This window comes from Nycticebus coucang, chromosome 8 (genome assembly GCF_027406575.1).
Source record: "Nycticebus coucang isolate mNycCou1 chromosome 8, mNycCou1.pri, whole genome shotgun sequence".
Taxonomy (NCBI): Eukaryota; Metazoa; Chordata; class Mammalia; order Primates; family Lorisidae; genus Nycticebus; species Nycticebus coucang.
Window position 1 is genome coordinate 35,368,840 of NC_069787.1, and position 20,310 is coordinate 35,389,149.

A 20,310-nucleotide genomic window follows, 5' to 3' on the forward strand; every position below is an offset into this window, starting at 1 on the left:
TACAGTTCTTGTTCAGTTTCATCTTTATCCATTTATTATAGTTCAGAAACATGACACCTTGCATGAATTCTACCTTAATAATGCTACATTTTTGTAATTCTAATAAGAATTTTATCTTTAAAAATGAAAGTTTAAAATTATCTCAGTTGTAGTCATATTAAATGTGTCATAATACCTATAAATGCTTCCTCTAATTTCATCTGGCAAGTCATGGGAGAAATTCCTTTGCAGAATTGCTATGTCATGACATATGTTTCTATTTTCCATAAGAATTCTGAAACAAAAATTTGCTCATATTGACTCAGAATTAAAACTCAAATTTTCTTTCTTATTGAGACAGAGTCTCATTTTGTCAGCCTTGGTAAAGTGCCAAAGCATCACAGCTCACAGCAACCTCAAACTTTTGGGCCAAGCAATTCTCTTGCCTTAACCTCCCAAGTAGCTGGGACACAGGGGCCTGCCACAACACTCAGCTATTTTTCAAGACAGGGTCTCATTCTTGCTCAGGCTGGTCTCCAGCTCCTGAGCTCAGGCAATCCACCCGCCTCATCCTCCCAGAATGCTAGGATTATAGGCGTGAGCCACCTCGCCCGGCCCTCAATTTTTTAAAATGATCTCTAGTTTTTAAAGAACTGTTGGGTAAAATATCCTAAACAAAAGAATCCCCTCTGTGATTAATTCACTAGAGAGATTTTTTTCAGTATTAAGTACCAAAAGATTAGAATCACTGTGAAGATAACTTTTACACAGTCAGGAACAAAATCAGAAGCAGCAACAGGTCCATGGGAAACACACATTTTTCAATTTATACTTCCTCCTGGTTCTCTTGGATATCCTCTGGAACTGCTTAGAGGACTGAAGAATTTCATCCCCTAGAAACTCACACTGTTGAAGCTCTGCATGTCTTTGGGCCAACAGCTTCATGGATTTGTCAGTCACTATTTCTATGAGGTCATCCACCTATGACAGGAAAGCATACAAAGAAAGAGAAAGCCTTGTCAAAAACCAAAGGGATAGTTGCTTTTCCTAGGAGATTAGTTCAGGAGTTAGTGGATATTTTACAAGTCTCAAAGTATTATTCTAATTCAAGTCATAGCAAACAGAGCTCGAAAACATACATTTTAACACCCAGTGGTAAAGGTGATCTCATTTCTTCTCAAAAGAAGCATATGTATATACTTTTACTTTATTGAATTCATTTAATATTTATTAAGCACACAGCATCATCCTAGATGTACTTAACAATCCTTTAGCCACTCTTAAAATGCCCTCCCACTTTTTAAAATGCTAATCATGGGCGGCGCCTGTGGCTCAGTGAGTAGAGTGCCGGCCCCATATGCCGAGGGTGGCGGGTTCAAACCCAGCCCCGGCCAAATTGCAACAAAAAAATAGCCGGGCGTTGTGGCAGGCGCCTGTAGTCCCAGCTGCTCGGGAGGCTGAGGCAAGAGAATAGCGTAAGCTCAAGAGTTAGAGGTTGCTGTGAGCTGTGTGATGCCACGGCACTCTACCTGAGGGCGGTATGTGAGACTCTGTCTCTACAAAAAAAAATAAAATAAAATAAAATGCTAATCATTTATTTCTTTCCACATTCATGCTGTCTAGCAGGTCTGTATATTCAGTTAAGCCTGGCTATCTGATGCTTCTGAGACACAAAAGCCTTTGTCCACTACCTGCATTTGAAGGTTTCCTACTGTCAAATCTGATTTTCGGAGGATGTTTTCCATACCATGTTTCTTTTTTTTAAGTGCTGGGAAATGTGGCCTCTTTTTTGATGAATATGGAACCTGTCATAAAAACATTAAAACACATCAAATTAGAAAGTACCAACATTATTTCTGTGACAGCACTTAAATAAGAATTCTAACCCTTGGGACATTCTCTTATAAACGGAACATTTGCCACATAACAACATTGAGTTGGAGACCATATTCATATTATTCTCCACGCCCCATGTATCTCCTTTGTGCCCAGAGCTCCTTTTGAAGAGATCTATAGCATGCAGAGAAATGAGATTGTCTGGCTCTGAAAGAATATACAGCATCAGGAAAAAAGCAGGTCATTTGTAAGGGAAGAAGAAATTGGCTCTGCATCTGCTGAGCACAGAGTGTGGGGCTGTTGTGGACCAGTGCCCCAGAAAGCTCATTATTACTGGATCCAGTTGTTAATTTGGTCTCATTTCTGCAGGATTTCTTATTTTCATGGCAGTCATGTCTCCAAACATAAAAAGAAAGCTCTGGGTTCTTTTCACCTGATGCCTGATACTTTTCCCATTGTTCCTGGCTTACTGGATACAGTTACCTGTTCTAATAGTGTTGCTACTGGAAATTATTCCTAGATCATGGCTCCTAGTTGATATGCCCTTTTTCCTCTTGTTGAGTTTTCTCTTCCTTCCCCTTGTGCTTAATAATTAGCAATAGGACTATTGTGAGCCCTACACAGTAGAATGCAGGACTGTGTCTGGGTCCTACCCTTTGCATGATGAAGGAATTTACAAATGAGGTATGCTGAACCACTGCTGCCCTGCCAGCTTGCCCCAGCTAAAGTATCACTCCCAGATCCTTTCTTGATTCAAAGCAAGTCCCCTCTTTTTTCTCTCTCATAAAACCCAGTACTTTTTCCTACTAAGCATCTATCGCACTTGGTAGTTACTAAGTTATTTCTGTGTTTGTTGAATATAAGTATTAAAAAAGTCCAGTACCTGGGCAGGTTTCATAAAACAAGATGAGCTGGGGCCCGTGTAGACTGGCCCCAAGAAAGGGTACCCCTGTAGCTCCTGCTTGTGGCCATGAGGAATTGGGGGCCTAGTGTTTCCAAATCTTCCTATTTTTCGAAAGAAAGTTGAAAACCCAGATTTTTATTTAAAATATCCTAACTTTTAATTGTGGACAATTAAATATATTTTGAGAACATTCTAAGGGCTAAACAAATACTTCTATAGCCAGTTGATAACCTGATTAAATATTTTTTGATGAACAGAAATTCTACATTTCACTGCAGCCAAATTTGTCCATCTGTACCTTTCTGGCCTGTTGTATTTGTATCCTAACAACTCTTTCTCTATCCTGAAGTCATGAAGATATTCTTACCGAGTCTCGGCGCCTGTAGCACTGTGGTTATAGCCCCAGCCACATGCACCAAGGCTGGCGGGTTCGAGCCCAGCCCAGGCCAGTTAAACAATGACAATGACAACAACAAAATAGCCAGGCATTGTGGCAGGCACCTGTTGTCTCAGCTATTTGGGAGGCTGAGGCAACAGACTCCCTTGAGCCCAGGAGTTGGAGGTTGCTGTGAGCTGTGATGCCACAGCAGTCTACCGAGGACAACATAGTGAGACTGTGTCTCAAAAAAAAAAAAAAGATATTCTTAACAAATGCTGGAAGTTTTAAGATTTTGCCTTTCCCACTTATTTTTTTTTTTATTTTTTTATTTTTTGTAGTTTTTGACTGGACTGGGTTGTTTTTTTTGTAGAGACAGAGTTTCACTTTATGGCCCTAGGTAGAGTGCCATGGCATCACACAGCTCACAGCAACCTCCAACTCCTGGGCCCAAGCGACTCTCTTGCCTCAGCCTCCCGAGCAGCTGGGACCACAGGCGCCCGCCACAACACCCAGGCTATTTTTTTGTTGCAGTTTGGCCGGGGCTGGGTTTGAACCCGCCACCCTTGGTATATGGGGCCGGCACCCTACTGACTGAGCCACAGGTGCCGCCCCCGGGGCTAGGTTTGAACCCACCACCTCCAGCATATGGGGCTGGCGCCTACTCCTCTGAGCCACAGGCGCTGCCCTGCCTTTCCCACTTAAATCTATAATCTTAACATGAGTTAACTTTTATATAGGGATAAAATTTCATTTTTTCCCATATGGATATACACTTGTCCCAGGTCCCTTTATTCAAAAGATTATCCATAACTCTACTGCTTTGCCATGCCATGTGTTAACATCTGTCTATTAGACTTTACCATAAAAGCAAGACTATGTCCATGGATCACCCTTGTAGTACCCAAACCTAGAAATTACCCAGCATATAATAGGGGCCCAATAAATGTGAACCTAGCACAGAAGAGGCAAAATTCAAAACTATTACTAACGTTGGCAGACTTGGACAGTGATGTAGAAAGGTGCTGTTCAGCTTTCTATGACGATGATATTCTCTGTGCTATCCAATACAACAGCTCCTAGCTACATGTAATTATTGACCACTTGAAATGTAGCTAGCTAGTGGGGAACTGAACTTTTAATTTTATTTAATTTTAATTAACAAAAATAGTCACATGTGGTTATTGACTACTATATCAAACAATATGATTGGGTAATACAATCAGTACATAGCATAGTAATTAAGAGTAAGGACTCTACCTCCCAGAGAGCTAGATTATGAAGGATCACTTGAAGTAAGGAGTTCAAGACCAGCCTGAGCAATAGTGAGACCCCCATCTCTACCAAAAATATACCGCAGGCATTTGTGGGTCACAGCCTGTAGTCCCAGCTGCTCAGGAGGCTGAGGCAGAAGAATTGCTTGAGCCCAGGAGTTTGAGGTTGCTGTGAGTTATGACACCACTGCGTTCTAGCTGGGGTGACAACATGAAACCCTGTCTTGAAAAAAAAAAGTAAGGGTAATGGGTTTGAACCCGCCACCTCTGGCATATGGGATCAGAGTAGGGCACCGATCCCATATGCCAGAGGTGGCGGGTTCAAACCCATCCCCGGCCAAAAACCAAAAAAAAAAGAAAAAAAAAAGTAAGGACTGTGAATCCAGGTCTCCCTGCATTTGAAGGTTGGCTCTGTCTTCACTGCTCTGTGCTGTTCCTAAAATAAGGATAGTATTGCTATCTGCCTTATAGAACTGTTGTAAGGATTATCTGAGTTGTTTCTGTTTTTCTTTCAAAAATAGGAGCTTGCTCTGTCACTCAGGCTGGAGTGCAGTGGTATGATCTCAGCTCACTGTAACCCTGAACTCTTTTTTTCTTTCTTTTTTTTTTAAGACAGAGTCTCACTTTGTTGCCCTCGGTAGAGTGCTGTAGCATCATAGCTCACAGCAACCTGAAACTCTTTGGTGCAAGCAATTCTCTTGTCTTAGCCTCCCAAGTAGCTGGGAGTGAGGCAAGAGAGTAAAAGCAGAGACAGTTACTGTGCTAGTTACTCTGTACAGGCATTAGCCAGTCTGTTACTGCCAGACACTAATTACTACCTCTACTGCAGCAGATGTCTCTGTTATCTATATGCCCTTCCCATGGTACCTGATCGTAACTTCCCTAACCCTCTGTCTCCTTTGAGGACAGGTAACCCGGTACCAAAAGGCACAGGACAACCTGACCTTCCCCTGAATCACAAGACTTTCAGGTCTCACAGCTCTCGTGTCTTTAATGACTTTCACATGCACCCAAGCCCTAAAAATGTATACAACACAGTCAAGAGATTGAGTCAGGCTGGCAAGTGGCGAGGGGTGGGGGTGGGGGAGTGCGACTCGGGGGTTTTTAGGACACTAGTCTGCGGAGTCTCCTGGCCGGTGAATAAAGCCACTTCCTCTTCCAACTGGTGCCTGGAGTCTTTTTGTCTGCGTCAGTTTCCTGCCACAGGACTACAGGCACCCACCACAACACCCAGCTATTTTTAGAGACAAGGTCTCCATTTGGCTCAGGCTGGTCTCGAACCTGTGAGCTCAGGCAATGCACCTGCCTCAGCCTCCCAGAGTGCTAGGATTATAGGCATGAGCCACCGCACTTGGCCCTGACCTTGAACTCTTGAGCTCAAATGAACTTCCTGCCTCGGCCTCCTGAGTAGCTGGAACTGCAGGTGGTGGAACTGCCACCACACCTGGCTAATTTTTTAATTTTTTGGTGAGAAAGGGTCTTGCTGTGTTGCCCAGGCTGGTCCTGTCCTCAAGTAATGCTCCTGCCTCAGGCTCCCAAAGTGCTAGGATTCAAGGCACAAGCCACAGTGCCAGGGCCGAGTTAATATTCTAAAGTACTTAAAACGGGGCTTGGAAAATAGCTTTAGGTTAAGAGCTTATTACATTTATAATAATTCAAGGTTCTGTTGTTTAAAAATAGTTTGACTGGGGCAGCGCCCATAGCTCAGTGGGTAAAGTGTCAGCCACATACACCCAGGCTAGGGGATTTGACCCGGCCTGGGCCAGCTAAAAAAAAACAATGACAACTGCAACAAAAAAAACAGCTGGGCGTTGTGGCAGACACCTGTAGTCCCAGCTACTTGGGAGGCTGAGGCAAGAGAATCACTTGAGCCCAAGAGTTTGAGGTTGCTGTGAACTATGACACCACAGCACCTACTGAGGGCAACATAGTGAGACTCTGTCTCAAAAAAAAAGTTTGGTGATAGCGTTACTGGAATTTCTTTCTTCAGTCCTTTGTCCCAGGGATTCAAAGAATGAACCCATGGGCCACAGATCAGTGGTAAGATAGGATTTTTTTTTTTTTTTTAAGAGTCTATGTCGCCCTTGGTAGAGTGCTATGGCATAACAGCTCACAGCAACCTCAAACTCTTGGGCTTCTCGATTCAGAAATTCTCTTGCCTCAGCCTCCCAAGTAGCTGGGACTATAGGTGCCCGCCACAACACCCCGCTGTTTTTTTGTTGTATTTGCCACTGTTGTTTGGCAGACCCGGACTGGGTTCGAACCCACTAGCTCTGTGTATGTGGCTGGCACCCTAGTTGCTGAGCTACCTGTACTGAGCCAGTAAGATAGGATTTTATTAGACAGAAAGGAATACAGGAGTAAAAAGCACCAGAGCTTCTGGCAAAGGGGAAGACCCAAGTTGGAAGTCTCCCACAAGGTTCTTTTGTCTAAAGGTATATACAGTATTGAGTCTTTGCAGTTTTTGCCTCAGGGAAGGGATTAGGGTGTGTGCTCCCTAATCAAGGTGGGACCACCCGAAACTTTTTAGGCTGCTTTGTTCATGACCTTGCTGGAGCCCAGAGGGTGTGGCCTGGAAAGGGTAGTTTGTGCCTAAAGAAGGGGGTTTCATTTCTGAGCTCACCTGGACCTAGAAAATAGGGGTGGTGGGGTGGTATCTCTGTCCGGCCGAAGCAGGGGAATCATATATCAGTGGCTCACACCTGTAATCCCAACACTTTGGGAGGCTGAGGCAGGAGGATCACTTGAGGTCAGGACTTCAAGACCAGCCTCAGTGACCCTGTCCCTACAGAAAAGAAAAAAAAAATTAACTGGGTGTGGTGATATGTGCCTATAGTCCCACCTACTTGGTAGGTTGAGATGGGAGATCACTTGAGCCAGGAGTTCAAGGTTATAGTAAGCTATTTATTATTGGGCTGCTACACTCTAATCTGGGCCACGGAGTGAGATACTATCTCAAAAAAAAAAAAAGTCTGGGCAATTTAAGCTCAAGAACACTTTCCTGCAGATAAGTACAAGCTTTGGTTTGGAAAGTCCTGGATCATCATTTACATTTTAATTTTAATTTCAATCAAAAGTAAATTATTCAATTGCACTAGCCACTTTTCAAAGTCTCAAAAGCCACAGGTGGCTAATGGCTACTCTTTTGGACAATGTATCCTCACAAAACAGTTCTATCCTCACAAAACAGTTCTATCCTCACAAAAAAGTTCTATCCTCATAAAAAAGTTCTATCAGATATCAATCCGCGGTCTAGTGGAATCCTCGCCACATGGCAGTGCACGTAGGCCAGACTGGTAATATAGTAACTTGACATTTGAACAGCTGAGAAAGTCGGTATGAAGCTCCAAGCTTCGCTGTTGCCCAGACTGTAGTAGAAACTGAACAGTTTGAGCTCAGAAGTAAAGTGCCTCAAATCTTGAAAAGGAGACAAGCAGCAGATTTTAAGGGTTTATTGTGGCGGATTGATGGTAGGAGAACCTTTTTGCAAAATCGCTAAACATTGAGTTTATGTGTACGTCTTCAGAAGCAAGTTTGTTTTAGAGTTCTACCTTTCGCAGTCCTGAAGGAAGAGATGACACGGATAACCGCTTGGTAGTTCTCTTGGCCCGGAGGAGTGTATTTCCTTGGGTTATCTCCTCTGTCTCTGCCTCTACAACATCAAGTTGTATAGTCGCTTATGAAAAGGAAGGAGGAAAAAAAGAACTTGTAAGGATCACAGTTATAAACTTTTTTTTTTTTTTTTTGAGACGGAGTCTTACTCTGTTGCCCTGGGTAGAGCTCATAGCAACGTCAAGCTCTTGGGCTCAAGCAATACTGCCTCAGGCTCCCCTCCCAAGTAGCTGGGACTACAGGTGACTGCACTATGCCTAGCTAATTTTGTTTTCTTTTTCTTCTTTCTTTTTCTTCTTTTCTTTTCTTTCTTTTCCTTCCTTCCTTCCTTCTTTCCTTTTTTTCTTTCTCCTTCCTTTCCTTTCCTTTTTTTTTTTTTGGTCACCCTCAGTAGAGCACTCTGGCATCAGAGCTCACAGCAACCTAAAACTCTTGGGCTCAAGCTATTCTCTTGCCTCAGCCTCCCAAGTAGCTAGGACTACAGGCACCCACCATAACACCCAGCTATTTTTTTAGAGATGGGGTCTAGCTCTTGCTCAGGCCAGTATCAAACCAGTGAGCTCAGGGCAATCCACCTGCCTTGGCCTCCCACAGTGCTAGGATTATAGGCATAAGCCACTGCGCCCAGCCAACATGGGGTTTTCCTCTTGCTCAGGCTGATCTCAAAATAATCCTCCAACCCTGGTGTCCTAGAGTCCTAGGGTTATGGGAGTGAGCCATCACACCCAGCCACATACTCTTCCTATTAAAGAAAAGTATAGTATTCTGAAAAGACAGAATTGCATGCTTTCTCAGCAGCTTTTTTCCTGGAGGCTAAAATTTGGTAAATGGATTTGCTTTTCCTAATCTTATGCTTTTTCCTTACACACATTTGTCTTTTGTTATGGTCATGACCTCAGTGGGCACCATCCTGTCTTGACAATGAGATACTTCTCTTTCTTTCAGACCTAAGTTTTGCCTCATTTTGCTTTTTCCCTTAACCACTGTGGAATTAGAAAAGTAACCCTCAGGGCGGCGCCTGTGGCTCAGCCGGTAAGGCGGCGGCCCCATATGCCGAGGATGGCGGGTTCAAACCCGGCCCGGCCGAACTGCAACAAAAAAAATAGCCGGGCGTTGTGGCGGGCGCCTGTAGTCCCAGCTGCTCGGGAGGCTGAGGCAAGAGAATCGCATAAGCCCAGGAGCTGGAGGTTGCTGTGAGCTATGTGAGGCCACAGCACTCTACTGAGGGCCATAAAGTGAGACTCTGTCTCTACAAAAAAAAAAAAAAGAAAAGTAACCCTCAGATAAGCAAGGCTTTCCCTTGAGTATTTGTTGTTGATGAAAGCAAAGTAAATCTATTCTCTTGGCCTAAGGCTCAGTCGTTCACATACCGTCTTATTGGTTTTTCCCATATCCAGGAACCATGTGACCCTTGGATTCCTTAATATTTTTCTTTATTTCAATTCAATGCTTCACTCGATAAATTTACAAAGGGAACTTAAAAACTCTATCATAAACTGGAAATCAGAATCATAGTTAAGCATTACAATTAATATGCTAAAAACAAAACTATGTTATTTTCTGCAATAACCAAACGTTAGGTTACTCTCCTTTTCTTAAAGAAGGAAGTTGATGGGGTGGCGCCTGTGGCTCAGTGAGTAGGGCGCCGGCCCCATATGCTGAGGGTGGTGGGTTCAAACCCAGCCCCGGCCAAACTGCAACCAAAAAATAGCCGGGCGTTGTGGCGGGCGCCTGTAGTCCCAGCTGCTCGGGAGGCTGAGGCAAGAGAATCGCGTAAGCCCAAGGTTGCTTGGTTGCTGTGAGCCATGTGATGCCACGGCACTCTACCCGAGGGCTGTACAGCGAGACTCTGTCTCTACAAAAAAAAAGAAGGAAGTTGATGAATGAAATGAAGCATTTTCCTTTATATAATCAAAAGGATGATAGGGCATTGGAGAAAAAGTGTTTGCAGTTTGCTGTGTGCTCAGTGTTACTTCACACTGTGTGCGGCACCTAAAATCACCTTGTCCTTTAGTTGTTAGCTGGGGTTACAAAAGAAAAATAAATTAGTAAGTAAAATCACCTGGTCCTGTGTAAGGTCCCTTGATAAAGGCATCTTTGAGAGTCTCAGAGTTCAATGAACATATTAGCCAACTTGACACCTCCACTTGGCTTTTTGGCAAGGACCTCAAATCAGCAAGTTTCACAAGAACTCATGACTCCCTTTGCAAACCATGTCGTCTCCACCTTCAAAGCAGGTGCTCAACCCAGAAACTCTTCCCTCTCCCTACCCCCTGCTGTCCAGCTCTTCCCCACGTCTTACAACGTCTGCCTAGGTTTATTTCCCCCTTTATCTCTGCATCCCCACTGCCACAAGAAACCCAAGCTTACGCCATCCCTTGCTTGAATGAATGTAGGAGCCTGTTAATCTCCTTAAGTCCGCTCTTCCCTTTCTCTACTCAATCCAGTCTCTACTCTGCAGCCACAGCTCTCTTTTAAAAATGTAAATCAGGTTATATAAATCTGTAGCTTGAAAGTATTCAGTGACTTCTAATCATCCTTACGAGAAAGTTAAAAATTCTTAACGTGACCTATGACCCCCTTACAGCGTCATTCACCGAGCCTCTCCCTGCTCTCTCTGCTCTAACCTCCCCTGGATTTCTTTCATTTCTTAACTCTGCCAGGTGCTCTGTTGATGTTGGGACTTGAACACGTTCTCTCTTCTTCCCGAGAAACGGTTCTCCCACACTTTCCTTGTCTAACTCTCAGCCATCTTTTAGATCTGAACCTGTTTGTCCCTTCCCTGGAGAGACCTTTCCTGAGCCCTCTCTTCTAAAATTAGGCCACCCATGATTTGTTTCTATAACATTTTCTCCTTCTACTTTGGCATCAGAAATAAATATGTGCATGTTTGAAAGTCTCTGCCACAACTCCATGAGGGCAGGACCATGTCTGTTCTGTTTACTACTTTGTCCCTCATATGACTAAGTATAATAAATACTTAGTAACTGTTTGTTGAACAGATTTAGAAAATGATACGGAGGTCTGCAGAAAAGAACAACTGTTTTGGGGGCCCCAGCAAAGACAGGGTAATGTTTGAGCTAAATCCTAAAAGATGTGTATGTTTTCTAGAGAACTCTCAGTTGAGAGACTTGTTATGCCAACTAAGATGAAAATAAATCCATGCACGGACTAGGACCAGAAACTTGGTCCACTGCTCTCTGCTGAGCTCTTTCCCCAGCCCTAGCATTGTGGAAGTATAGCTTCTTTGTTACTTTCAACAAAAATATATAGGTCAATCTATACCAGGTAATTGCTAGAGGCTTGTATTAGTAATGGTTTTTTCCAAAAGAGAGAATTTGTCTGAAAGGGCAACCAGTTGGCTGGAAACCATCAGTATTTTGGAGTCTCCTGCCACCAGTGGGAAAAGCACTCGTCAGGTCTATAGGCTGGCCACTGTGTGAAATGTGAAGTTGTGTATATGTACATGTAACATAAGGACTATATATGTTTTCTGATGCTCTGCTTGCTAACAAGGACATAAAAAAATACGGAGCGTATTTAGGGCTCTGTAAAGCGATTGATGGGCTTTAGGTTAGTAATAACATTATCAATATTGGCTCATTGTAGCAAATGCATCACACTAAGGTGAGACATTAACAATGATGAAAACCATGGGGTTGGGGGAGGGAATAGATGTAGGTGGGAATTCTGCATTTTCTGCTCATTTTTTTCTGTAAACACAAACTGCTCTAAAAAAGTGAACTATATTAATTAAAAAAAAAAAAGCTACAGAGGAGAATGCAGACACTGGTGGCATCATATGAGGTCCTCATATGAGGACACAGAACAACAGCATTTCTGTATTGCAGAAAATTCTTAAAGTTCACAGTTCAAATGCTGGTTCTTCTAACAGTCTATAGAAAGTAGATGCAATAAAATCAAATATCCTTTATGACTTACCAATCATAAATTTTACTCATTTAATTCTTACTACACCCTCCACTGTTAGAGGGAGCCATTTGAAAGTCTGCATCAAGACTTTCTCCAGAAACAAAATTAAAAAATCATGCTTTAGTTTATTTTCTAATATATATATGCACATACACATGTATGCATGTATATTTAAATTAAAAGTGACTTTAGACTGACTAGACCACTGATCAATTAATTAGACTGAGAAGCTCAAAGGCAATCTGATCCGGCACTTCTGTTATGTACCTATGAGTCAATGGAAGATCTTCCTAATGTGCAGAATCTGACTTAGGAGACCTGGGTGAGGCCTGAAATTCTGCATTTCAGGCAAGTTTTTCTAGATGCCATACTTTGGGTAGCAAGAAAATTCATTTTAATTTCAGCCCTCTTAGCCTCAACAAAATGATAAATTGGCTTTGATTACCTGTCTCTGAGAGCTTTCTCATTTTTGGTTTGGTAAATAACTTGGGAGATGGAAGTTCCTTGACAATCCGAGGAAGAAGGCTCTGTGTGTTTGAAAGGAGGGCTTCTCTGCGGTAAGTAGAGCCCTCTTTGCTGGCACTTGCTGGCTTGTATCTGAATTTGTATGAGAATATCCTCCCAAAAGCAGTCTTCATTCTCTTCATCAATTTTTTTTTTTTATTTTGCTGGCTTTCATGAAACCCCATGTCACTATCGCTGGAAGATTCCTCCTTGGGGACCAATACATTTTGTTTTACTAAGTTGGTAGACACAGCTCTATGCCATCTGAACAAAATAAAAATAATTGCATCAAGGACACTGAGAAGTTAAAAGTGAATTAATTTAATAATTTGTGAATAGTTTAAATCATTAAAACCCAAACATCAAATGTGAACAAATTATACAATTCCAAAAATAAAATTGAGACCGAGAATCAAATCACAGAGAGAGAAAGCCACTGCAGCGGCTTGGTGTTCTGTCACCACACTGTACTGTGTACATGAGTGCATCAGGCCATATTTCATTTTATCATAGTACTGCAACATGCAGGTTATAGAATTATCTTTATTTTACTAATGAGTAAACTGAGACATATGTTTAATTAATTAATTGACTAAGGATAGAATGCAGACTTTTTTTTTTTGAGACAGTCTTACTCTGTTGCCCTGGGTAGAGTGTCATAGCTCACAGCAACCTCAAACTCCTGGGCTCAAGCAATCCTCCTGCCTCAGCCTCCTGAGTAGCTGGGACTACAGGCACCCATCACAGCAACTGGCTAATTTTTCTATTTTTAGTAGAGACGGGGTCTCATTCTTGCTCTGGCTGAGCTTGAGCAATCTGCCTGTCTTGGCCTCCCAGAGCGCTAGGATTACAGGCTTGAGCCACTGCCCCCAGACTACAATGCAGATTTTAATCCAGGTCTGTGACTTACTGGAAAATTGGTGATCTTATTTTAATGATAGTTTGAGAGAGTTTTTGCTGGATTTGGCACTTCTGAAGCTAAAATGATGAGAGGCCTAGAACTTTGGGAGGCCAAGGCAGGAGGACTGCCTGAGCTCAAGAGTTCGAGACCAGCCTGAGCAAGAGTAAGACCTTGTATCTACTAAAAGAATAGAAAAACTAGCCAGGTCTTAGGGCGGATGCCTACAGTCCCACCACAGCCTCAGGACTGCTTTGGGGAGGATGCTTTCATACAAATGCAGAGGCTGAGGTAAAAGGATAGCCTGAGCCCAAGAGTTTGATGTTGCTGTGAGCTATGATGCCATGGCACTCTACCCCAGGTGACAAAGTGAGAGTCTGTCTTAAAATAAATAAATAAGGGCGGCGCCTGTGGCTCAAGGAGTAGGGCGCCGGTCCCATATGCCGGAGGTGGCAGGTTCAAACCCAGCCCCGGCCAAAAAATAAATAAATAAATAAATAAACAAATAATAATAAAATAAATAAAATAAAATAAAAATGATGATAAATGAGAGAATCAGCTAGTATAATCAGTAAAGAACATAACCTCCAAGGACCCATAAATACTGTATTTACATAGGACACTCATTTAGGTAACATACTATAAACTCATGTACAGTGAATCTATGTGCCATCTTCATAATTTTAACATATCTTAGTATTAAAAATACACATTTCCTGATAGATTTCTGTGTGCTCAAAGTGCTAAACACTCCTCTGAGTGCTTTCGGGTATATTGTATAATTTAATCCTTACACTGTCATCTCTGTTTTATACATGAATAAATTAAAGCTTGGGGCGATTAAATAACTTGTGCCCCATGACCTGATCCTAAGATCTGTGTTGTTAATGGCTATGCTAGAATGAATATCACTGATGTCACGATACAGTTATTTACCTAATATTCCTCCTCAGTTAACTGGGCTTTGTTAGTCTCAGCCAAGGCAGTAATATCAGTGAGATCCTAGGGCTTTTTAAAAATTAAAATGTTACTTTCGAGATAGGTATAGATTCATACACAGATGTAAGAAATAATGCAAGGAGGGTCTGTATATTCTATCCAGTTTCCTCAAATAGTAACATCTTGCAAAACTGTGATACATTGTCACAACCAGAATACTGACATTGATACAGTCAAGATACAAAACAAGAAAGTTTCCATGACTACCAGCATCTCTTCCTGCTTGCCCTTACCTTCTTAATTTTGAAAACCATTAATTTGTCCCACATTTGCATAATTTTTGTCCTTTCAAGAATATATAAATGGAATGAAATAGTATGTAATACATCTTTCTTTCTTTTTTTTTTTGTAGAGACAGTCTCACTTTATGGCCCTCGGTAGAGTGCCGTGGCCTCACACAGCTCACAGCAACCTCCAACTCCTGGGCTTAAGCTATTCTCTTGCCTCAGCCTCCCGAGTAGCTGGGACTACAGGCGCCCGCCACAACGCCCGGCTATTTTTTTGTTGCAGTTTGGCGGGGGCCGGGTTTGAACCCGTCACCCTCGGCATTTGGGGCCTGCGCCCTACCGACTGAGCCACAGGCACCCCCCCTTTTTTTTTTTTTTTTAAACAGAGTCTCACTTTGTCACCCTTAGTAGACTGCTGTGGTGTTATAGCTCACAGCAACCTCAAACTCTTGGGCTCAAGTGATTCTCTTGCCTCAGCCTCCCAAGAAGCTGGGACGCCCACCAGGCGCCTACCACAATGCCCGGCTCTTTTTTATTGCAGTTGTCATTGTTGCTTTAGCAGGCCCAGGCTGGGTTCAAACCCACCAGCCTCAGTGTATGTGGCTGGTGCCATAACCACTGTACTACGGGCGCTGGGCCCTATACTGTATTTCTTTTAATTGCTGAGGAATATACCATGATATAGATGTACATGTTCCATAGAATCACTAACAAGTTGGAGGCCAATTGGGTTGTTTCCAGTTTGGAGCTGTAAGAAATAGAGCTGCTATAAACATTTGTACATGGGTTTGTGTGAACATAAATCTTCAATTCTCTGGGTGAAATCTCAGGTTTTTTTTTTTTTTGTAGAGACAGAGTCTCACTTTATGGCCCTCGGTAGAGTGCCATGGCCTCACACAGCTCACAGCAACCTCCAACTCCTGGGCTTAAGCGATTCTCTTGCCTCAGCCTCCTGAGTAGCTGGGACTACAGGTGCCCGCCACAACGCCTGGCTATTTTTTGGTTGCAGTTCAGCCAGGGCCAGGTTTGAACCTGCCACCCTTGGTATATGGGGCAGGCGCCTTACCAACTGAGCCACAGGCGCTGCCCGAAATCTCAGGTTTTATAGTCATTATGCTGGTATATTATATTACATTTATATTATGTATATTTCTAATATGGAGTAAAATAAAATCATAACCATCAAAACTGTTTTTTATATGCTATCTAAAACATCTTCTGTGGCCCCAGTATCAGTACTACCCTCTAGGAAAACACTGTTGTAAACGGAACCTAAATCATTCGGCTTTCTCTGTAATTACACATAGAAATAGCTAGTGAGAGCTCAGGCACTCAAGTTAAATGGTCTTGGTTCAACTCAGAGCCACAGTTCCTAACCTTGAGCATGTTATTTAATCTCTATAAGCTTTGCTTTTCATTTTTGAAAATGGGAATACTTGTCTCAGAGTTGCGAGAATAGGCTCAGCGCTTGTAGCTCAGCAGCTAGGGCACCAGCCACATACACTGTAGCTGGCAGGTTTGAATCCAGCCCAGGGGCCCACGAAACAACAATGAGAACTAAGACCAAAAATAGCTGGGGCGTTGTGGCAGGCGCCTGAGGGCTACATAGTGAGATTCTGTCTTAAAAAAAAAAAAAAAGGTATGGCGCCTAAGGTATCGGTCCCAGGTTCCATATGCTGGACGTGGCTGGTTCAAGCCCAGCCCCAGCCAAAAACCACACAAAAAAATAAAATAGTAAAAAAAAAAAAAAAAAAAAAGAATTGTGAGAATAAAAGGGAATAATTTCTGTTTGGAACCTAATAAAGCATTCAGTAAATGATGCTTTTATTACCATATGGACCAGATCTGTGTGGAGAAAATGTAAAAGGCAAGGAAGCAGCACACACTAAAGGCAAAAGAAAAATGACCTCGTGGGCTAGCAGCCTCCCTTCTGAGACCAATGACAGAATTCTGCCAATAGCGCGCGCACACACACGCACACATTTAGGGGGTGCTATGCACATTTAGTCCTTAGAGTTGTGTACAGTTATAACAACAATTTTCTGGCAGATGGCAATAAAGTGTCCCGAGGAAGGAGCACCATTTCCTAATTTGCCCAAAGATAATTTATGAATTTTTATAGAGTTAATTTAAAATGATTCTACTACTATGAACATGTATACACATAAAACTACAGAAATACAATTTCAGGTGTTTTAGGAATCTCAAAGGTCATCCATGTACTTATCAGCTCTTTATCTCTACAATGTGTCTCCCACTCCCATCCTCCCCCCTTCATCCCTGATCTGTTTATAACATGATTTTAATTCAGGGCCTAGCATTAGAACTGCTATAATTTCTAGGAGAAGAACACTTTCCTTCTTAAGTCTAAATATTTTTGTTGGTACTGAATTTATTTGGTGATATTGCTTCCCTCTTGAGTGTTTATTTCTTTTTTTTTGTAGAGACAGAGTCTCACTGTACCGCCCTCGGGTAGAGTGCCGTGGCATCACACAGCTCACAGCAACCTCTAACTCTTGGGCTTACACGATTCTCTTGCCTCAGCCTCCCAAGCAGCTGGGACTACAGGTGCCCGCCACAACGCCCGGCTATTTTTTGGTTGCAGTTTGGCCAGGGGCTGGGTTTGAACCCGCCACCCTCGGCATATGGGGCCAGCGCCCTACTCACTGAGCCACAGGTGCTGCCCGAGTGTTTATTTCTTATTGAAAGTAGAAATCTCTGCAATATTTTATTTTGTCCACAGAAGTTCATAAGTTTGGTCTTTAATATCTCAGGCCTCATGAAAACACCTCACTTCTCCATGTCTGAGCTGTAGCTCACGGACCCAGTATAAGAGAAAAGCCTAAAGAAATTGGAAAATAAATCATTAGTCTGACTTTCCAAGTGAAAATGTCTTATGTTTTTAATGTTTCATACCTGTCTTTATAGTTTTCTCCTTGATCTAAGACAGTTTTAATATGGTATTAAAGAAGTATGCACATGAGAGAAATATACTCATATACTCATGTAGTATTTATTTCAGCAGCCAAAAATTTCTGGGACCAGAAAAGAAGGCGTTGGTTGCGGACTTATGTAAATTTTCAAATAATGGTATTTTCCTGGGATGTCTAAAATTCTGATGCTGAAATACAAACTTAGTACTTATTTTAGTCTCATATGCCACATTAAAACTCAAATTCAGGTGGAAAGGAAAGGTTTTCTTCCTTACCATTAAGACTGTTCTGATCATAACATGAGGTTTACACGGTAGAACTAGGTTTTCTGATCCAACACAGGACCTCCTCCCACCCCCAATCCGTATAGAGTCTTCATTTCTAAATGTAATACTTAAAAAGAGATTCTCCTTTTTCTAATTGTCAGAGTGAATTTTGTTCAATGCAAAAATCCCAAAGTCAACAGAAAAGAAAATTGAGTCCCCATTACGTACCTTTCAATCCCTTTCCTTTTGAACAAGCCATTTTTCTTTTTGAGTTGCTGGAATCTTTGACAGTGGCCAACCTTCCCAGAGGCAGCCTTAAAGGGTTCTGCTAGACGTAGCTGAGGGCAGGCCATTGCTGTCAGCTTCTCTGGTAATAGCTGTTTTGGATGTCTTTACCTCAGCTCTTTAGCTAACAAACTCCACAACTAAATTGTCCACTTACTGAGTGCACTGTCAAGGTTTGGGATGTTTGGAGCAAAGTATGTAGGAAAATTTTGGAGTCTTTTCCTTATTCACTTCCAGGTGTTAGAGACATCATTGGTGGGATTGGCCCAGTTTACAACTTCACAGAGGTCACCAGTGATGCATTTGACAGACCTTTGTGAAATGCCAGGGTACTTTGTGGAAAAATTTGTAGATTCTTGGACAAGGCAATTGCAGAAATAGCAGTTTGATTGTCTAATCACTGCCATTCAGATAAGCAATTAAAAACACCCAGACACCAATTGACCACCACATTCAATGTCTACGTTCGAATTCCAAAGGGGAAAGAACCTATAGGAATATCAATGATCTATTGATCATTAGAAGTTGAACTTGTTAGATCTCTCAATTAGAGCTTGTGAATGCTCTCTTGTGCTGTGGGATACACATGAAAAGACCAGTTGTGTTTAGACGTCTGGAAGTATACCCCAAGGGCTATGTCATTGCATCTTGGAATCTTGTAGTAGCCTCTCAAAGTACACTGCTGACAAAGATGAGGACCTGGCCCACCCCTGTCTTCCAAATACTACTCTATTTTGTCAACAAATTCTGCCTGGGTTGGAATTTCTTACCACAAGATGGCAGCAGACACTAGGATTTATTCCAGTCACTGTGGCACTGAGTCAATCTGAAATAACTGGGTGCTTAGGAAGGAAAACTCCTAACAAAAGATGTTGGGATCTACAAGAATTACTCTGCTTTTTCTATCTGTATTCATCAGTAATCTGATGCACACTTTTCAAACTTCCTAGTGTACACGAATTGCATAGGGATCTTCGTAAATGCAGGTTTTCCAGTACATCTGAGGAAAGATCCAAGAATTTGCACTTCTCACAAACTCCCAGGTGACCCTGACAATGCTGGCCTACAGAATACACACTTGTAGTGGTGAGGGTCTTGTATGTTCCCGTATAGGTGGAAAGAGCTTTAAAATGGTTCAGAATGAAGTGTATGACGTGGAGGGGTTGAGAGAGTGTGCTTGGCCATTACCCCTCGGTTCTTGCTGCAGCCCACCTGTGTGACCTTAGTTTGTGCACTTAATCCATCTGTGCATGTTTTCTGATCTTTGAAGTGAGAACACTAACAGTGCTCAAACCATAATGGGTTTTTTGTGATATTCCTGTGAAATAGAAATTGTGCTTTAGCAGGAATGACCATTTTAGGGAGAACCCCAGGACAGTGGGTGCAAACGCTCCTCTGTCCCACACTGTGAGAAGCACTGAAACATCCCATACCTGAGATGCCGTGGCCAAGCTGGCGTGTGCTCCTACCCACCCTGTTTTTCCTCATCTGTTGAAATTTCCAGAACACAGTATATAATATGTACTTAAATTAATGAATGTATGAATGAGCACCTTCTTTAAACACAGGCCAGTATTTCTCATGCAATTATTAATATTGCTGTCTTTTTATTTTTTTGTAGAGACAGAGTCTCACTGTACCGCCCTCAGGTAGAGTGCCATGGCGTCACACAGCTCACAGCAACCTCTAACTCTTGGGCTTACGTGATTCTCTTGCCTCAGCCTCCCAAACAGCTGGGACCACAGGCGCCCGCCACAATGCCCGGCTATTTTCTTTTTGTTGTTGCAGTTTGGCCGGGGCTAGGTTTGAACCTGCCACCCTCGGCATATGGGGCCGGCGCCCTACTCACTGAGCCACAGGCGCCACCCAAATATTGCTCTCTTAATTCTACCATACTCAGTCAGCTATCTAGATAAGAAACATTAATTTTATGTTAGGAAAAAGCTGTTTCTTTACTTGTGTGAGTGTGCTTCTATATTTGTACATGTGTGCATGAGTCTCTGTGTATGTATGTTTATACTAAGCCAAAACATCTGTTGTTTTGACTTCTGTGACAATATGGGTAGGTTCCCAAAAGTCCTGAAGCAGATGATGGAACTTGAAAGAGTGGGATAGGGAAAAAGCGTGTTTGGCACACAGATGGAAATCAATTTTAAGCTGGGGCTGGATTTCAATTTTAGCTCTACCTTTTACAAGCTATGGGTTTTGGGGCAGGTGACAAAAACTCTGAAGCTCCATTTTCTTAGTTGTAAAATAAGAATAATAACTGTTACCACCCAGGATT

The 20,310-nt window shown here is 42.4% G+C and overlaps 1 protein-coding gene across 1 annotated transcript; it reads right to left on the bottom strand.

The window, feature by feature from the left end:
• Nucleotides 1–722: 722 nt before the first annotated feature.
• Nucleotides 723–18,272, bottom strand: C8H3orf49 (chromosome 8 C3orf49 homolog). The gene is made up of 5 exons (XM_053600075.1): nucleotides 17,970–18,272; nucleotides 12,360–12,682; nucleotides 7,921–8,045; nucleotides 1,671–1,784; nucleotides 723–960 (listed from the first exon to the last, which is right to left on the bottom strand). The coding sequence occupies exons 1-5, from the start codon at nucleotides 18,092–18,094 to the stop codon at nucleotides 763–765; spliced, it is 885 nt and encodes a 294-aa protein (XP_053456050.1). The 5' UTR covers nucleotides 18,095–18,272; the 3' UTR covers nucleotides 723–762.
• Between the last annotated feature and the right edge of the window lie 2,038 nt (nucleotides 18,273–20,310).